Source organism: Oncorhynchus tshawytscha, linkage group LG09 (genome assembly GCF_018296145.1).
Source record: "Oncorhynchus tshawytscha isolate Ot180627B linkage group LG09, Otsh_v2.0, whole genome shotgun sequence".
Taxonomy (NCBI): domain Eukaryota; kingdom Metazoa; phylum Chordata; class Actinopteri; order Salmoniformes; family Salmonidae; genus Oncorhynchus; species Oncorhynchus tshawytscha.
Window position 1 is genome coordinate 9,790,365 of NC_056437.1, and position 19,667 is coordinate 9,810,031.

At 45.2% G+C, this 19,667-nt stretch overlaps 1 protein-coding gene across 11 annotated transcripts in view; it reads right to left on the reverse strand.

Moving 5' to 3' along the window:
* nedd4l (NEDD4 like E3 ubiquitin protein ligase) overlaps nucleotides 1–19,667 on the reverse strand; it is a 112,654-nt gene that overhangs the window by 45,651 nt on the left and 47,336 nt on the right. For 2 of the 11 annotated variants that reach the window (XM_042326484.1, XM_042326481.1), the window contains 8 exons: nucleotides 12,036–12,086; nucleotides 11,433–11,483; nucleotides 7,408–7,493; nucleotides 6,861–6,969; nucleotides 4,043–4,203; nucleotides 3,326–3,461; nucleotides 2,889–3,101; nucleotides 2,636–2,716 (listed from right to left, as the gene is read on the reverse strand). In XM_042326484.1, the coding sequence (XP_042182418.1) occupies nucleotides 2,636–2,716; nucleotides 2,889–3,101; nucleotides 3,326–3,461; nucleotides 4,043–4,203; nucleotides 6,861–6,969; nucleotides 7,408–7,493; nucleotides 11,433–11,483; nucleotides 12,036–12,086 (888 nt within the window). Of the gene's footprint in view, nucleotides 1–2,635; nucleotides 2,717–2,888; nucleotides 3,102–3,325; nucleotides 3,462–4,042; nucleotides 4,204–6,860; nucleotides 6,970–7,407; nucleotides 7,494–11,071; nucleotides 11,227–11,432; nucleotides 11,484–12,035; nucleotides 12,087–19,667 lie in introns of those variants that run through there. The other 9 variants (XM_042326482.1, XM_042326478.1, XM_042326486.1 and 6 more) reach the window with 6 other exon arrangements.

The following is a 19,667-nucleotide window of genomic DNA, read 5'->3' on the forward strand; positions in this document are numbered from 1 at the left end:
ATGCTGACCAGACTGCTGCCCATTTGATTTTGTCCACCCACACCAGACACGATCAGGACACGCAGGTCGAAATAACAAAACAAACTCTGAACTAACTATATTCATTTGGGGACGGGTCAAAAACCATGAAACATTTGGCAATTTAGCTAGCTTGCTGTTGCTAGCTAATTTGTCCTGGGATATAAACATTGGGTTGTTATTGTACCTGAAATGCACAAGGTCCTCTACTCTAACAATTAATCCACAGATAAAAGGGTAAAAAAAGGCCTCCTTCAGGCTTCTTCTTTGGACTTTATATGGCGGTTGGCAACCAACTGGACTGGAGTGCGGACCTCAGTTTATCTTTCAATCACCCACATGGCGCTCGTTGACACGCGCAAGCAGTGTGGTCAGCATGCTGGTATGCAAAACTAAGTATGCAAGAGATTCTGTTGTAGGCAGAAAGCATCGGAGTAGAATGTTATTGCATTGACAGGCACGACTAAGGCTCATACTCTACACAAGCCGGTGTGCCATAACCCATCAGAGCTGCCGTAGGCCTATATGCAAAGAGACCACTGCCATATATGTATCTGTGTCATTCACTTTGAACTGGACTGTGTTTACAGCATGAGCCGTCGTGAATAGATGAGCTTGTTTTGAGATCAAAGCGAGAGCTACATGTAGCAACGTGTGTACATCTGTTCATATCCTTTGCTAGTTAGTGAGTTACTAGCCCAGATATAGATAATGTGTAGTCAGCAATGGGGGAGTGATTGCTTCATACAAGAACACAAAATGTGTACATTTCTAGACATCTTTGAAAAGCGAGTCAGGTAAAGAGCTTTTTTTTTGTCTTAAAGGGACAGTGTTGTATTTTGAGACAGGCTTGGAAAAGCTAAGTAGCCGATAATCAGACAAATTATGCTGCCTATCTATAATAATCTTATGGGAATAATGATGCATTTTATTTTGAAAAGTGATTTCTTGCATCAAACATCATTTTCAGTCACCACATTGTCTGAAGGACAAGTGGATAAACAGGTTAATGTCAAGTCCTGCATGTTAATTTTTTTCCTAAAAGGGACCTGAATAGAACAGCTATTGCCATGTTAAAATGTTATGGGATGCTTTTTCTCCATTGTTTTTGATGGTAGGCCACTCTGGTAGGCCACTCTGGTAGGCCACTCTGGTAGGCCTCCATTATGATCAAATAGCCACATTAGCCTACTTGGCCACTGTTAAAACTAACTTAAAGTGGGTACAGCCTCAGTGTTCACGGGTACAGCCTCAGTGTTCACAGTAAACACGCACCAGAAGATGCACTGAATTTTCACATTGTTCAAGTTTGCACTCAGTAAACCAGAAATTTGCTCAGTGACGACATTTTTTTGAGGGAACATTGCCGACAACTAAGTTACACCCCGGGCGAGGCAGAGGGGTCAACTGTGCAGGGCTGTTCCAAACCAATAACATGTAGCTTTCTTCCCTCCCTTCTGCAATAACTGAGGCCGTCTCACACACTGTCCATGTCAAGAACCATTTAAAACAGCCTTTTCACAGCTTATTTGTGTAGATATACTTTCTTCCGTCTGAGGTGCACTCCACAGCAAGAGAAACACTGCCCAGTCAGGGGGGAAGAATTACATAACCAACCATGCTCAACCTACACATTCCTTTTCATTCCCAGGAAAGTGTGTCAAACCAAACCGGTATATGGGACAGACTGAGCTATATATGGAAACTGAAATCATCCCTTTGACACCAGACCTGGGTTCAAAGAATCCAAATCCTGGGTTCATAGTATCCAAATCCAAATACTTAAGATGTACGTAATTGAGCTTGCATGGTGCAATGGAACCAATAGAGTAGTCTGCCACTCCAGGTAGGCTAGAGCACACACTCATAGCACTTTGAAAGATTTCAAATATTATATGAACCCAGATCTGCAACCTACACATGCTTCCTAAGAAAGTGTGTCAAACCACAGAAACATGTGGTGACTGGATTTAGCCTCTGACTGTGAAAAAAAAATCCAGTCTAGAAAAATCCTCATTCTGCTACAGTTGTAAAAACCCCAGCTACCCACTCACTCATTCAGGTCAGTGAGATAAAAGGCTGACATCAGCACCTGTGCTTTTCCCTTCAGAAGCACTGGCTCCCTGGGCTACTGTGACTCAGATCTCTGTCTAGGATGTGTTTGATTAGGAAGGATAGAATTACTGCCACTGTTACAGAAACACACAGCCTGACACTGCAGAGTGAATCACCACCAGGCAGTAAGGAATCACAACAAGCAGAGAGGAGGAGGGGAGAGGACAGGAGGAAGACAGCAGGAGAGGGGAGAGGAAAGGAGGAGAGGACATGAGGAGGAGAGGGGGGAGAACAGGAGGTGGGAAGGAGAGGACAGGAGGAAAGGAGAGGACAGGAGGAAGACAGCAGGAGAGGGGAGAGGACAGGAGGAGGAGAGGGGGGAGAACAGGAGGAGGGAAGGAGAGGACAGGAGGAAGACAGAAGGAGAGGGGAGAGGAAAGTAGGAGAGGTGAGGAAGACCGGAGGAGAGGAGAACAGAAAGAGCTGCCTGTGTAGTAAAGGAATCGGAAGGCAGAGGTGGAACAACAGAGGAGAGCATGAAGAAAGAGTGTGTGTATCGTACCGCTGGAGGAGGAGGCTGGGCCTGGTCACTGACCCCATCTGTCATGCTGGAGGAGCGCAGCCTGGAGGTCAGATGGCTCTGCTGAGGGGAGACGGAGGGAGGGAGGGAGGGATTGTTTTCTTAAGACTTTTTCTTCTCGTCTTTTTGGCTACAAGAACAAATGTTTTCACACATACTGGAATGGTGCTAATGAATGAGGTTAAAAAGTGCTGAATATGCCTCCAACAGAATCAAACTGGTCAGTGATTCTCACCACAGCAGAGGCGTGGCTGGGGGCGGCCACCTCTCCGTTGATGTCAGGCGGGGGGCCGGATGGGGTTGGAGAGAGAGAGAGGTGCAGGTTGATCTCCTCTGAGAACTCCTGGAGGGGTGGGGGGGCAGGCGTTTGGGGGATGGCCGTCGCCATTGAGGAGGAGGGGCCAGGTAGGGGGCCGTCTGGACTCTCTTCAGTGATTGGCTCCCACGACTGTGCAGAGAGAGAGAGTGCGCGAGAGTATGTACTATACCACTGACTAGTTTGGAAAATCCTTCTGTATTCTGCGGTAAAGATAAGGCATTTATCCATTAACCTATTTTAAGTAACAATGTAGGTGTAATATTGTCCTGGTATGAAGCAATAGATGACCTTGGATTTACGAAGATCTTGATTAAAACATATTGTACAGTCGAGCGGTCAAAGGTCAGACTCACATCTTCCATGTCTCTGGGTTCTGTGTGTTCGTTCTCCAGGTCTTCAGAGATATGTCGTCTAGACCTGAAAACCCGGTGGGCCTGGATGCTGTTCGCCCGCTGCTGATTGTCATTCTCCACCTCCGAAACATCATCCCTGTAGAGAAGAGATAATTAACATTTTACATGTTTGTGCACAGAGAGAACAAGAGGACCTAGTACCGAGCCCTGGGGGACACCAGAGGACCTAGTACCGAGCCCTGGGGGACACCAGAAGACCTTGCACCGAGCCCTGGGGGACACCAGAAGACCTAGCACCGAGCCCTGGGGGACACCAGAAGACCTTGCACCGAGCCCTGGGGGACACCAGAAGACCTAGCACCGAGCCCTGGGGGACACCAGAAGACCTTGCACCGAGCCCTGGGGGACACCAGAAGACCTAGCACCGAGTCTGGAGAACACCAGAAGACCTAGCACCGAGCCCTGGGGGACACCAGAAGACCTAGCACCGAGCCCTGGGGGACACCAGAGGACCTAGTACAGAGCCCTGGGGGACACCAGAGGACCTAGTACAGAGCCCTGGGGGACACCAGAGGACCTAGCACTGAGACACCAGAAGACCTAGCCCCGAGCCCTGGGGGACACCAGAGGACCTAGTACAGAGCCCTGGAGGAAACCAGAGGACCTAGAGCAGTTCTGATAACTGTGTGTAAAGGTAACATAGCTGTGTATACATACACATTACTGGGTCGTTTCCACTGTGTATAGCGGTTGTTGTGGTTGACGTAGTAGGTTCTGCCCAGGTTATCAACCTTCTCCTCCCATCCTGGGGGCAGTGGGGGCTGGACAGCCTGGGGCCTCTGGACGCTGGGATCGGCAGAGTCGTTCACCTCCCAGCCCTGAGAAGCACAAAGGCACAGGAGGAGAGTGCTCAAAGATACAGACAGAGAGAGAGACACGGCACAGCCAGGAAACAAAACACAGCTCTTCCCTTTTGGTGTACCTTACATTCCACTGGCTGTCTGTCTGTCTGAGAACTCGCAAGAACGTTGGAGATTTTCAGTTTTTTTTTTTCTTCAGTTCTCCTGCTAAATGTTAGCCTGGGTACCCGTCTGTTTAGCTACAATTCCACTCTTACTCAGTGTCATATTGCCAAAGATGTTTAGCAAGACAAAGAGTGGAATGATGGCTAAACAGACGGGTACCGAGACTAGCTATATGTCACCCTATCTAGGCCTCATTTTACTGAGTGAAAAACTATAAGCCATCTTGCCCTCTCTCGCTCTCTTACTCAGATTAAGTCACTGGCACACAGAAGCGTACAGAAACACACACCAAACACATACTTTAATTTTCCATTAGATCAGACTTGAAAATGAAAGGAAGTGGGGAAGTGAGTGAGCGAGTGAATGGTGTTTCCAGAAAGAGAGGCCAGACCAGAACAGACTAGACGTTTTCTCCAGACTCCCTGTTGGCAGTAACAGACTTTTGTTACTCCACCTCCACAACTGTATGCATGTATATACAGTACCACTCAAAAGCTTGGACACACCTACTGATTCAAGGGCTACATTGGAGAATAATAGTGAATATATCAAAACTATGAAATAGCACATATGGAGTCATGTAGTAACCAAAGTGTTAAACAAAAAAATATATATATTTATACTTGAGATTCTTCAAAGTAGCCACCCTTTGCTTTGATGACAGCTTTGCACACTCTTGGCATTCTCTTAACCAGCTTCACTTGGAATGCTTTTCCAACAGTCTTGAAGAAGTTCCTACACATGCTGAGCACTTGTTGGCTGCTTTTCCTTCACTCTGCGATCCAACTTATCCCAAACCATCTCAACTGGGTTGATGTCAGGTGATTGTGGAGGCCAGGTCATCTGATGCTGCACCTCCTTCACTTTCCTTGGTCAAATAGCCCTTACACAGCCTGGAGGTTTGTTGGGTCATTTTTCTGTTGAAAAACAAAGTATAGCCCCACCAAGCGCAAACCAGATGGGATGGCGTATCGCTGCAGAATGCTGTGGTAGCTATGTCGGTAAAGTGTGCCTTGAATTCACCTGTCACCAGCAAAGCAACCCCACACCTCCTCCTCCATGCTTCACAGTGGGAACCGCACATGCAAAGATTATCCATTCACCTTCTCTGCGTCTCACAAAGACACGGTTGGAATCAAAAAATCTAACATTTCTACTCATCAGACCAAAGGACTGATTTCCACTGGTGTAATGTGCATTGCTTGTGTTTCTTGGCCCAAGGAAGTCCCTTCTTATTATTGGTGTCCTTTACTGAGTAATCAAGGGGAGAAGGGCCTTGGTCAGGGAGGTGACCAAGAACCTGATGGTCACTCTGACAGAGCTCCAGAGATCCTCTGTGGAGATGGGAGAACATTCCAGAAGGACAACCATCTCTGTAGCACTCCACCAATCAGGCCTTTATGGTAGAGTGGCCAGACGGAAGCCACTCCTCAGTAAAAAGGCACATGACAGCCAGCTTGGAGTTTGCCAAAAGGCACATAAAGACTCTCAGACCATGATAAACAAAATGATCTGGTCTGATAAAACCAAGATTGAATTATTTGTCTTTAATGCCAAGCATTACATTTGGAAGAAACCAGGCACCATCCCTCTGATGAAGCTTGGTGGGAGACTAGACTGGGAGACTAGTCAGGATTGAGGGAAAGATGAATGGAGAAAAGTACAGAGATCCTTGATGAACACCTGCTCCAGAGTGATCAGGACCTCAGACTGGGGAGAAGGTTCCCCTTCCAACAGCACACAGCCCAGACAACGCAGGAGCGACTTCGGGAAAAGTCTCTGAATGTCCTAGAGTAGCCCAGCCAGAGCCCGGACTTGAACCCGATTGAACATCTCTGGAGAGAGCTGAAAATAGCTGTGCTTCCCATCCAACCTGTCAAGAGGTTGAGAGGATCTGCAGAGAAGAATGGGGGAAACTCCCCAAATACAGGTGCGCCAAGTTTGTAGCATCATACCCAAGAAGACTCTAGGCTGTAATCGCTCCCAGAGGTGCTTCAACAAAGTACAGAGTAAAGGGTCTGAATACTTTTGTAAATGTGATATTTCAGCTCTTTTTTTTATTTTATTATAAATGTGAAAAAAAATCTTTAAAAAAACTGTTTTTGCTTTGTCATTATGGGGTATTGTGATGTCATTATGGGGTATTGTGATGTCATTATGGGGTATTGTGATGTCATTATGGGGTATTGTGTGTACGTAGATTGATGAGGGAAAAAAAGTATTCAATCCATTTTAGAATAAGGCTGTAACGTAACAACATTGTGGAAAAAGTTGAGGGGTCTGAATACTTTCCGAATGCACTGTATGTAGGAAAATGATATTATTTTCTAAAAATCAGGACTGTACTGAATTTGTTAAAACGCTATTTTAAGCTTAACGGTTAGGTTTAGGGTTAAGGTTAGGGGTTTTGGGGTTAAGGTTAGGCCTAGGGAAAACACATTTTTACTCCCCAAAAAGTCCTGACATTTCACATTAAAAAAAAAGCTGTGCGCTTGTGCCTGTCTTCTTACCTCTGCCTCCTCCCTGGTAATCCCTTCAGTGGTCTCTTCCTCCGGACTTCCAGTCTTCGGCAGGTAGGCCATCTTTAGCCGTAGATAACCCTTCACCCGGGACTTGTGGCTGGAGACAGGAGAGGACACCAAAATGGCAGTTAGTTGGGAGTTATTCAAAAGAAACCAGAGGTAGAAACAGATGGTTTTCCCCAGAGCCATGAATTTCAGAGAGTTGGGCGATGATGCATTTAAAATGACACTACAACATTCTATGGAAGCCCTGTTAGCACCCCATAAACAATACATGGGGAATATTTTAACAATGCTATTTAAGTTAATGTCTAGAATTAGAACAATATTTGGAACCAGAGGAGGTGGAATGACAACAGTCTTAGCTAACAATGATTACAGTACAGTTACTTTAAACCAAATACCATAATGACATAAGCCTGTAGTTCCAGTGATATCTAACCATGAATCTGCTTTGGATTAGCAACAACAGGTGGACATGGTTTGTGGGTAACTTGAGTGTGTGTGTCAATGCGTGTGTGTAGTTCCCTGTCACCTTCGTCGGTAGTCTGGAACTGACCTTCGTGGCCGTAGGAGGAAATCTTTAAACGTGTACGGCCGCTCCATCGTAGGGTCCTCGGTCTACAACACAAAGACACATCAATCAATCGATCAAATGTATTTAAAATCCCTTTTTATATTAGCGGTTGTCAAAGTGCCTAACAGTAACCTGGCCTAGACACCGAAAAGCAAGCCAAGTTTACAGACATGAAAACATATCAAAACATGTAGCTATAAAATAGAAAAACCACACTGTCCATCTCACATAAACACATTGTCAGACCGGAGCCAAATTACATGTGATATGCATGGCCGGTACAATCTGTCCACCAAGCCCACTAGTTAAACTAGCCTGAATCAAGTGCACAGCAAATATTTGAGAGGATTTGCCAGATTAAGTATTTCTCCCAGGTCTGATTTACATGCAGTACATGAAAACATAAACACATTATGTTGTAGCTATGAAATAAAAAGCCACACACTGTCATTCCATCACATGAAGATAAACCTTTGGTAACAGTCCTGTTGAAATGATTAACGAATGTCTCCCGTTTCTTAGTTAACAGCCTTTTGTGTGTGTGTATATATGTGTGTGTGTGTATATATGTGTGTGTGTGTGTGTGTGTGTATATATGTGTATGTGTATGTGTGTATGTGTATATATATGTGTGTGTGTATATATATATATGTGTGTGTGTGTATATATATATATATGTGTGTGTGTGCATATATGTGTGTGTGTGTATATATATATGTGTGTGTGTGTGTATATATGTGTGTGTGTGTATATATATATATATGTATGTGTATATATATATATATATATATATATGTATGTGTATATATGTGTATATATATGTGTGTGTGTGTGTGTGTGTGTGTGTGTGTGTGTGTGTGTGTGTGTGTGTGTGTGTGTGTGTGTGTGTGTGTGTGTGTGTGTGTGAACGCAGAGTAGACCCTCTCCTGTTTCATAGTTAACTAACAGCCTTGTGTGATAAACTCAGAGGTAAAGTGGACCGACAGACCAGTCAGTACTGGCTGGGGTTTAAAGCAGCTATGAAACTCGAACCCTGTAGTCTTAAAGTCTGGTGTGTTGGGGGTTTGTAGAGAGACGTTGAATCCCAAATAAACTCTAAGACAAGATACTTGTGTCGATCTGAGAGGACTGGATAGGTGTAAGTGATATGAGGGCTGGATAGGTGTAAGTGATATGAGGACTGGATAGGTGTAAGTGATATGGATAGGTGTAAGTGATATGAGGACTGGATAGGTGTAAGCGATATGGATAGGTATAAGTGATATGGATAGCTGTAAGTGATATGGATAGCTGTAAGTGATATGAGGACCGGATAGGTTTAAGTGATATGGATAGGTGTAAGTGATATGGATAGGTGTAAGTGATATGGATAGGTGTAAGTGATATGAGGACTGGATAGGTGTAAGCGATATGGATAGGTGTAAGTTATATGGATAGGTGTAAGCGATATGAGGACTGGATAGGTGTAAGTGATATGGATAGGTGTAGGTGATATGGATAGGTGTAAGTGATATGGATAGGTGTAAGTGATATGGATAGGCGTAAGTGATATGGATAGGTGTAAGTGATATGGATAGGTGTAAGTGATATGGATAGGTCTAAGTGATATGGATAGGTGTAAGTGATATGAGGACTGGATAGGTATAAGTGATATGGGGACTGGATAGGTGTAAGTGATATGGATAGGTGTAAGTGATATGGATAGGTGTAAGCGATATGGATAGGAGTAAGTGATATGGATAGGTGTAAGTGATATGAGGACTGGATAGGTGTAAGTGATATGGATAGGTGTAAGTGATATGAGGACTGGATAGGTTTAAGTGATATGGATAGGTGTAAGTGATATGGATAGGTGTAAGTGATATGGATAGGTGTAAGTGATATGGATAGGTGTAAGTGATATGAGGACTGGATATGTATAAGTGATATGGGGACTGGATAGGTATAAGTGATATGGATAGGTGTAAGTGATATGGATAGGTCTAAGTGATATGGATAGATGTAAGTGATATGAGGACTGGATATGGTGTATGGGGATAAGCAATAAGTATTGGATAGGTTCCCCCAATCACTATAGCTAGGTCTAAGTGATATGGATAGACCAGTGAGTGACTAGGACTGGATAGTTAACATGTTAACAGCAGATCACTCAGGACTAGTAGCTAGCCCAGTGAAGGCAGCACCAGCCAGTGACTACCCCTAGTTAACATGTTAACAGCAGATCACTCAGGACTAGTAGCTAGACAGTGAAGGCAGCACGAGTCAGTGACTACCCCAAGTTAACATGGTAACAGCAGATCACTCAGGGCTAGTAGCTAGACAGTGAAGGCAGCACGAGTCAGTGACTACCCCGAGTTAACATGTTAACAGCAGATCACTCAGGGCTAGTAGCTAGACAGTGAAGGCAGCACCAGCCAGTGACTACCCCGAGTTAACATGGTAACAGCAGATCACTCAGGGCTAGTAGCTAGACAGTGAAGGCAGCACCAGTCAGTGACTACCCCAAGGAGCCAGAGCCTCTACACTGTCAGAGCTTTCAGAGGTGAATCACCATGACTCATGAATACTTCAGCAAAAAAGGCCACAAAGACACCGTGAGTAAGACTACACCCACCCAGCGTGACTAAGACATATAGGTCCACAGAGAATAGACACACAGGGGCAGTATGACACCCGACTGGCTGACTGACTGTGATCAGGGTTATGTTCAGTAGGTACCCAAAGGGAAGAAGAATATGCTCAGAAAAGAGTGATACTGAGGGACTTATGTGAACTTGTCCAATAACTAGGGCTGTGACGATACCAGTATTGTGATATTATTTTTTAGGCAAAAAAATGAAAACATGAAGCAGACCAAACTTTTGGGTCCTTTAAAAACCAGCTGTGGGTAAAATATTGTGTGCTACAGCTTGGAAAATAAAGGAATGTGACTGTTGGACAACATAATGGATGTTTGTTTCCAACATTAGAGCCGTTTTCCTAAATAAAGTTATATTTCGCTTTGTGTTTTGTTTCCTTGCCACGATACTAACGGGTATCGCGATATTGGTATCGTCTTTGCCCTATAATAAACACCCGTTGGCATTCAGTTGCAAAACGTTTTGAAACTAATGAACATGACCCAGGTCTCTGTGTCCATCCAGAAGAACCACAGGGTTACATCAGACTTTATCTCATGTTAATTCCTCCACCATAGGGACAACAGTAGGTGGTGCGTCATGATTAATAATTAACCTTACCACCTATGCAAATAGGCTTTTAGTTTCACCACTCTCAAAAGTAGTTACCTCTTAGAATCACTACTGCAATGCTTTAGGGTCAAGATATTTGACTGGCTTGACTGCTCAGCCACTCAATCAAGAGCCAAACATTCTTTGACAATGAATCATTTATGAGCAGGACTAAAGATTAGGGTCATTTAATCATTAGCAGCACTGCACTCTGAACTGCCAGTGAGATCAGTCCATAGTTGTCCCAATTATTATTATTATCATTGTTATTATTTAGAAGATCGATCATGTTCCTTTCATAAAACAATGAACCTACTTAAAACTTGATTAATAAACTACTTGAATCCGGCATTAATTTTAGGACTACAACTCTGTTTGTTATTGTGGCTTACCACCATCGGGGGATGCACGGTTTGATTTTCCATCAGCTCCAGGCCTGGATAACCCTCCTCTCCTCAGACTCTGTACTGGCCCTGTTGTTTACATTCCTACCGGGTTTATTTCCACTCCTAACAGGGGGCTAGTCGCTCTCACTCTCCAGTGTTGTTGCTACTTAAAAAGCCTATGACAACAGGTTGCTCAAGAGAGCTTGCTAAACTCTTCCCCCTCCCCTATGCCCTCACAACCTTCAGAGTTCACTAGGCAGAACAAACATACTGTTAAAAACCAGTAGAGCACTCTAAAACGCAAACAATATGTGCACACACTGACCAGAAGATAAACACACACGTCGTACACAGACAACACACTCACCGGTAAATGATTGAGAGGCACATCGACCTGTCCCAGGAAATCGTCCCTCGTCTGCAGAAGAAAGAGAGTACAATAATTGTCAGTCAAAATGGAGATGAATACTCTGACAACTGTGAAGAATGCCAACTGACTCCATTTCCAGCAGCAGGGCTTGAAGGCAAGGAAGAACCGACCACAGCAATGAGGGGAAATTACACTCCATATTACTGTTGCTGCTATAGCTGTGCAATAGAATCAGTTTATTAACACAGGTTGTCACAGGCGTGGTGAGAAGCAGGTGCACTGAGAGGAGAGGTCAGGGGAGCGCTGATGTCACTGGGGTGGTAGGTCATGTAGGTAGAGGTACTATCACTTTAGACAGAGGGGGAAGATCCCATGACCCCAGCGAGAGGAACAACAACCACCACCACCAGACGAGAACAAGGGAGCGAGAGACAGGAGGAGAGGAGAGGTAGCCAAAGGTTGTGCCAGCCACATGAAGTAGTCATTCTAACCACCACCATCATCATTATTGCCAAGAGGAAAAGGTCAGAGGTCAAAGGTGAGAGCAATTGACTGGTCAGGTGATTGAGCGGTACTGTAGTCACACCAGACCAAGATTACCTGTCCGAGGTTGAAAAGCCCATTCTTGGAACGGTCAGAGGCCAACAGAGCCTGTGTAGTGGGATACAACTGGTTTAGACAAACAGAGAGGGAGAAGCAGAGAGCTAGTAGCTAGAGCCACAGGCTGAATGAGCATGTAGGAAGGAATAAGGAAGGAAGTAGTTGTGGTAGGAAGGAATTAGGTGTAATGGGAAGGAATTAGGTGTAATGGGAAGGAATTAGGTGTAATGGGAAGGAATTAGGTGTAATGGGAAGGAATTAGGTGTAATGGTAATGGGAAGGAATTAGGTGTAATGGGAAGGAATTAGGTGTAATGGTAATGGGAAGGAATTAGGTGTAATGGGAAGTAATGGTAATGGGAAGGAATTAGGTGTAATGGGAAGGAATTAGGTGTAATGTGTAATGGTAATGGGAAGGAATTAGGTGTAATGGGAAGGAATTAGGTGTAATGGGAAGGAATTAGGTGTAATGGGAAGGAATTAGGTGTAATGGTAATGGGAAGGAATTAGGTGTAATGGGAAGGAATTAGGTGTTTATGCGATTGGAGTTAAGAATCTGTTCAATGTTTGCCTCTGGGATTCTGTAGGTGTGTTCAAATAGCCCTAGCCAACAGAGACTTATTATATACAGAATGTCAAAAAAGGTGAGGAAATGGGAAAATAATATCAATGCAAAAAGGTTGGGGTTAAGCCACTGGAAAACCTTTACTTAAAAAGCAATGATAGAAACCGCTGGTCCTTTTTTAACTTAATACTGAGCCAGTCGACACACTGGACTTTCCACTGACCTTAAGCCAGACAGAACACAAGTACAGAACAGTAGCTAGCTGGGCAGTAGACATCTAGGCTACCTCTCTGGTTTAAATAACTGCCATTTTATGAGGAAAGGTTACCAGTCACAGAGAGTGTCAAACCTGGGTTCAAATATATATATATTTTTTAAATGGTCAACGTTTGCTCTAGCCTGCTTGGAGCGCCAGATGGGCGGGGCTTACAGTTTTGGGACTATTCCATTAAGCCAGGCAAGCTCAATTAAGAACAGACAAATCATTTGAAATCATATAACATAGTATTGAAGCCAGGTCTTAGTAGAGCACACAGACAAGTCACAACACATTTATCCTGTGTCTGTGTTATTGGAACTGATGAGAGGAGAAGGGACATAAGAAACAGAACTCAAATGGGAATCTAAAACATTGTACACCTATCAGTAACTCATTTACAGTAGGATTCAACAATCCCTTCCTGAATGTTTTGGTTTATTTACTGCTTGCTTAAGGTACAGATAACAAGATGCGTCTTAAAACAGCAAAAAGTATTTCAAAACCCCAAAAAGGTCACTCCATACTTTTGGCATATCGTCCATAATATTTTTTTAAATATTTTTTTAATTTCACCTTTATTTAACCAGGTAGGCTAGTTGAGAACAAGTTCTCATTTGCAACTGCGACCTGGCCAAGATAAAGCATAGCAGTGTGAAGACAACAGTTACACATGGAGTAAACAATTAACAAGTCAATAACACAGTAGAAAAAAAAGGGGAGTCAATATACATTGTGTGCAAAAGGCATGAGGAGGTAGGAGAATAATTACAATTTTGCAGATTAACACTGGAGTGATAAATGGTCAGATGGTCATGTACAGGTAGAGATATTGGTGTGCAAAAGAGCAGAAAAGTAAATAAATAAAAACAGTATGGGGATGAGGTAGGTAAAAATGGGTGGGCTATTTACCGATAGACTATGTACAGCTGCAGCGATCGGTTAGCTGCTCAGATAGCAGATGTTTGAAGTTGGTGAGGGAGATAAAAGTCTCCAACTTCAGCGATTTTTGCAATTCGTTCCAGTCACAGGCAGCAGAGAACTGGAACGAAAGGCGGCAAAATGAGGTGTTGGCTTTAGGGATGATCAGTGAGATACACCTGCTGGAGCGCGTGCTACGGATGGGTGTTGCCATCGTGACCAGTGAACTGAGATAAGGCGGAGCTTTACCTAGCATGGACTTGTAGATGACCTGGAGCCAGTGGGTCTGTCGACGAATATGTAGCGAGGGCCAGCCGACTAGAGCATACAAGTCGCAGTGGTGGGTGGTATAAGGTGCTTTAGTGACAAAACGGATGGCACTGTGATAAACTGCATCCAGTTTGCTGAGTAGAGTGTTGGAAGCAATTTTGTAGATGACATCGCCGAAGTCGAGGATCGGTAGGATAGTCAGTTTTACTAGGGTAAGTTTGGCGGCATGAGTGAAGGAGGCTTTGTTGCGGAATAGAAAGCCGACTCTTGATTTGAGTTTCGATTGGAGATGTTTGATATGAGTCTGGAAGGAGAGATTACAGTCTAGCCAGACACCTAGGTACTTATAGATGTCCACATATTCAAGGTCGGAACCATCCAGGGTGGTGATGCTGGTCAGGCGTGCGGGTGCAGGCAGCGAACGGTTGAAAAGCATGCATTTGGTTTTACTAGTGTTTAAGAGCAGTTGGAGGCCACGGAAGGAGTGTTGTATGGCATTGAAGCTCGTTTGGAGGTTAGATAGCACAGTGTCCAAAGACGGGCCGGAAGTATATAGAATGGTGTCGTCTGCGTAGAGGTGGATCAGGGAATCACCCGCAGCAAGAGCAACATCATTGATATATACAGAGAAAAGAGTCGGCCCGAGGATTGAACCCTGTGGCACCCCCATAGAGACTGCCAGAGGACCGGACAGCATGCCCTCCGATTTGACACACTGAACTCTGTCTGCAAAGTAATTGGTGAACCAGGCAAGAAGTCATCCGAAAAACCGAGGCTACTGAGTCTGCCGATAAGAATATGGTGATTGACAGAGTTGAAAGCCTTGGCAAGGTCGATGAAGACGGCTGCACAGTACTGTCTTTTATTGATGGCGGTTATGATATCGTTTAGTACCTTGAGCGTGGCTGAGGTGCACCCGTGACCGGCTCGGAAACCAGATTGCACAGCGGAGAAGGTACGGTGGGATTCGAGATGGTCAGTGACCTGTTTGTTGACTTGGCTTTCGAAGACCTTAGATAGGCAGGGCAGGATGGATATAGGTCTGTAACAGTTTGGGTCCAGGGTGTCTCCCCCTTTGAAGAGGGGGATGACTGCGGCAGCTTTCCAATCCTTGGGGATCTCAGACGATATGAAAGAGAGGTTGAACAGGCTGGTAATAGAGGGTCCAGATTGTCAAGCCCAGCTGATTTGTACAGGTCCAGGTTTTGCAGCTCTTTCAGAACATCTGCTATCTGGATTTGGGTAAAGGAGAACCTGGAGAGGCTTGGGCGAGTAGCTGCAGGGGGGGGCGGAGCTGTTGGCCGAGGTTGGAGTAGCCAGGCGGAAGGCATGGCCAGCTGTTGAGAAATGCTTATTGAAGTTTTCGATAATCATGGATTTATCGGTGGTGACTCTGTTACCTAGCCTCAGTGCAGTGGGCGGCTGTGTAGTGGGATACAACTGGTTTAGACAGTAGAGGGCTAGTAAAAGTATGCCATCGCCATAGATACCACTTGCTCTATTCACTCACTGGTCAGGTGTGGCAGCACTAATACAGGTACACACACACACACACACACACACACACACACACACACACACACGACAGCACAAGTTGTGTCTGAGATATTATCAAACGGACAGTTTCTGGATGGAACATAAGGGTTTATTATTGATACCTCTGCTTCTGCTTCACTCAATCACTGTTCAGGTGTGACACTACACAGGAAACATGTTATCTAAAAGGGACTAGGGCTGACCCCAATTAGTCAACTGGTTGATTCTTTGGTCGTTAGGCTGTTGGTCGACCGAGATTGTTTTATTCAAGCAGTAACACATATATATATATATATATATATGCACCATTCTCAGTGAATTAATACATTGCGGAGGCCTAGACTAAAAGTCAATTTATGATTGATCTGAAAATGTGGTGGGAGGCTCTATATAGTGAGTGTCACGTAATTGCCACACGCCTCCCAATGCAGGGGGTTCTGTATAGCTCCTCATTGACATGATTGGTTGACCGTAAGTGGGGGCGGTACATCCTGTAGAAAACACAAACGCACTTCCTTGACAACAGCTCTGCACTGCTCCACGAAGCACAAGAAGTATGAATGCCCTGACTTCTGCTGAGGACGTATCACCGTAAATGCTGCACGGCCAATGCAGACGATGTCTGATGCAAAATGCACTGCTCTCTCCAGAATGCGCTGTTCTCTCCAGAATGCCCTGCTCTCTCCAGAATGCCCTGCTCTCTCCAGAATGCCCTGCTCTCTCCAGAATGCCCTGCTCTCTCCAGAATGCCCTGCTCTCTCCAGAATGCCCTGCTCTCTCCAGAATGCCCTGCTCTCTCCAGAATGCCCTGCTCTCTCCAGAATGCCCTGCTCTCTCCAGAATGCGCTGCTCTCTCCAGAATGCGCAGCTCTCTCCAGAATGCACTGCTCTCTCCCGCCAATTTGTGCACATTCATTGTTTCATAACTTCATTGTGTGAATTGTTTGCATTTGATTGTATTTATTTTAATGCATTCAATATTATTATTCCAGTCTTCCCGTTTTCATTGTGGGCTTATTGTTTGCAGAGTGCACAACCTATGCTACACTTGTGAGAAACAAGTTTTGGTTTATTTGATTATACATAGAAGTAGGCCTATAGGCTACCTGGCCTGATTATACATAGAAGTAGGCCTATAGGCTACCTGGCCTGATTATACATAGAAGTAGGCCTATAGGCCACCTGGCCTGATTATACATAAAGTAGGCCTATAGGCTACCTGGCCTGATTATACATAGAAGTAGGCCTATAGGCTACCTGCCCTGATTATACACAGAAGTAGGCCTATAGGCTACCTGCCCTGATTATACACAGAAGTAGGCCTATAGGCTACCTGGGCTGATTATACATAGAAGTAGACCTATAGGCGACCTGGCCTGATTATACATAGAAGTAGGCCTATAGGCCACCTGGCCTGATTATACATAGAAGTAGGCCTATAGGCCACCTGGCCTGATTATACATAGAAGTGGGCCTATAGGCTACCTGGCCTGCATGCAAATGTAGGCCTATAAACTTGTCCATTTGGGGATCTGATAGTATTTCTGATTGGCTTAATGCACCACCACTAATGAGCTGTCGAGCTTCTCAAAGTAATGTTTTCTTCACCTCCAACAGCAAACAAAGTCTGTTTTTACATCCATTGAGAATGACAATAGTTCCTCAATATATTTCCAGCTCCGTCCCTTTCGATAAAAACTCAGCATGAAAGGGAAAAATGCTATGCTCTGATTCAGTGGAAACGTCATAAAATACACCTACATGATTACTTCTTCTCAGTGCTCGACTTGGACTGAAATAGGTTCTGGTATTCATTTTGTGTGCTGGCACGGTTTATACAATGTCATGTAAAATGTGCATATGAAAACCATAACTGGCATGCAGATCGGTAGAAATGTTAAGATAAATGGTCATTCCACATGGAAAAGGTTGCCAACTCCTAGTGTGGCCTTTTACCGGCAACTTCAGGAGAGTAATGGCAGAATGCCAGCAGGAGAGGGAGGAAAATAGTCGGGTCAGGTTATAGTTTTTTTTCTGCTGGTTATCTCTGGCTCCCTTGAGTCATTTGTGCCTTATTTCATTAGTAATAATAAAGCACTACTGTATATAGTTGATTTTATTAAAATCACATAGGGTGTGTCTTATATATGGAAAAACACAGCTTTAAAAATGTTGACCAATCGATTGGTCGAAAGAACAGACGACTTTCGGTCGACTAAGGTTTTAGCCAAGGACAGCCCTAAAAGGGACAGTCTGTGATGTGGATGCTGGACAGTAAATACGGGTTTGTGTTTTTATGCCTGGGTAGAGGATTAGACTCCCATGGTCATGCTCACATAATGTGCCTTTTAAGATATGGCTGACAAGGCTAATATGGCCAGGCTGACCATTGGGTGAGATTTCTGCTTTCAACAGGGGTCACAGCTGAGCCTACAGCTGTCTCCATGTGCCATCTTGCACTGGGAGGAGGAGGAGGGGAGGGAGAGTTAGCATATTACTCTTCACTGGGAGGAGAAGGAGGGAGGGGAGGGAGTAGGGGAGGGAGAGTTAGCATATTAAACCTCACTGGGAGGAGGAGGAGGGAGGGAGTCACTGGGAGGGGAGGGGGGAGGGAGAGTTAGCATATTACACCTCACTGGGAGGAGGAGGGAGTAGGGGAGGGGAGGGAGAGTTAGCATTAGGGGAGGGGAGGGAGAGTTAGCATATTACACCTCACTGGAAGGAGGAGGAGGGAGGGGGTGTAGGGGGGAGGGGAGGGAGAGTTATCATATTAAACCTCACTGTGAGGGAGGGAGGGAGGGAGTAGGGGAGGGAGAGTTAGCATATTAAACCTCACTGGGAGGAGGAAGTAGGGGAGGGGAGTTAGCATATTACTCCTCACTGGGAGGAGGAGGGAGGGGGGGAGGGAGTAGGGGAGGGAGAGTTAGCATATTAAACCTCACTGGGAGGAGGAGGAGGGAGGGAGGGAGGGAGTAGGGGAGGGGGAGAGAGAGTTAGCATATTAAACCTCACTGGGAGGAGGAGGAGGGAGGGAGGGAGTGGGAGAGTTATCATATTACTCCTCACTGGGAGGAGGGGGGGAGAGTTAGCATATTAAACCTCACTGGGGGAGGAGGAGGAGGAGGGAGGGAGGGAGGGGAGGGGAGGGGAGGGAGAGTTAGCATATTACTCCTCACTGGGAGGAGGAGGGAGGGAGTAGGGGAGGGAGAGTTAGCATATTACTCCTCACTGGGAGGAGGGAGGGAGTAGGGGGGGAGGGAGAGTTAGCATATTACTCCTCACTGGGAGGAGGAGGGAGGGAGGGAGGGAGGGGAGGGGGAGGGAGAGTTAGCATATTACTCCTCACTGGGAGGAGGGAGGGAGGGAGTAGGGGAGGGAGAGTTAGCATATTACTCCTCACTGGGAGGAGGAGGGAGGGAGTAGGGGAGGGAGAGTTAGCATATTAAACCTCACTGGGGGAGGAGGAGGAGGGAGGGAGGGAGTAGGGGGAGGGAGGGGGAGGGAGAGTTAGCATATTACTCCTCACTGGGAGGAGGGAGGGAGAAGGGAGGGGGGAGGGAGAGTTAGCATATTACTCCTCACTGGGAGGGGGAGGGAGGGAGCGACGGAGAAGGGGAGGAGAAGGGAGAGAGGGAGTTAGCATATTACTCCTCACTGGGAGGAGGAGGAGGGAGGGAGAAGGGGGTGATAGAAGGGGGTGACCTATGTTGAATCACTAAAATAATACAGATATTCACTATGGAAAAAGATGGAACAGCACGTCAGAAATCAGCTCAATGTAATCGAAGAATCCATAGAATCTAACCACTTCTGGGAAAATTGGAAAACTCTAAACAAACAACACCAAGAGTTATCTATCCAAAACGGAAATGTAAGGATAAACCGCTTCTCCAACCTTTCTGGCTCTATAACAAAGAACAAACAGCTGAAAAATATGCATGATCAAATACAAATCTTAGAATCAACTATTAAAGACTACCAGAACCCACTGGATTATCCAATTACATTGAATAAACTACAGGACAAAATACAAACCATCCAACACAAAAAAGGCCTGTGGGGTTGATGGTAACCTAAATTAAATG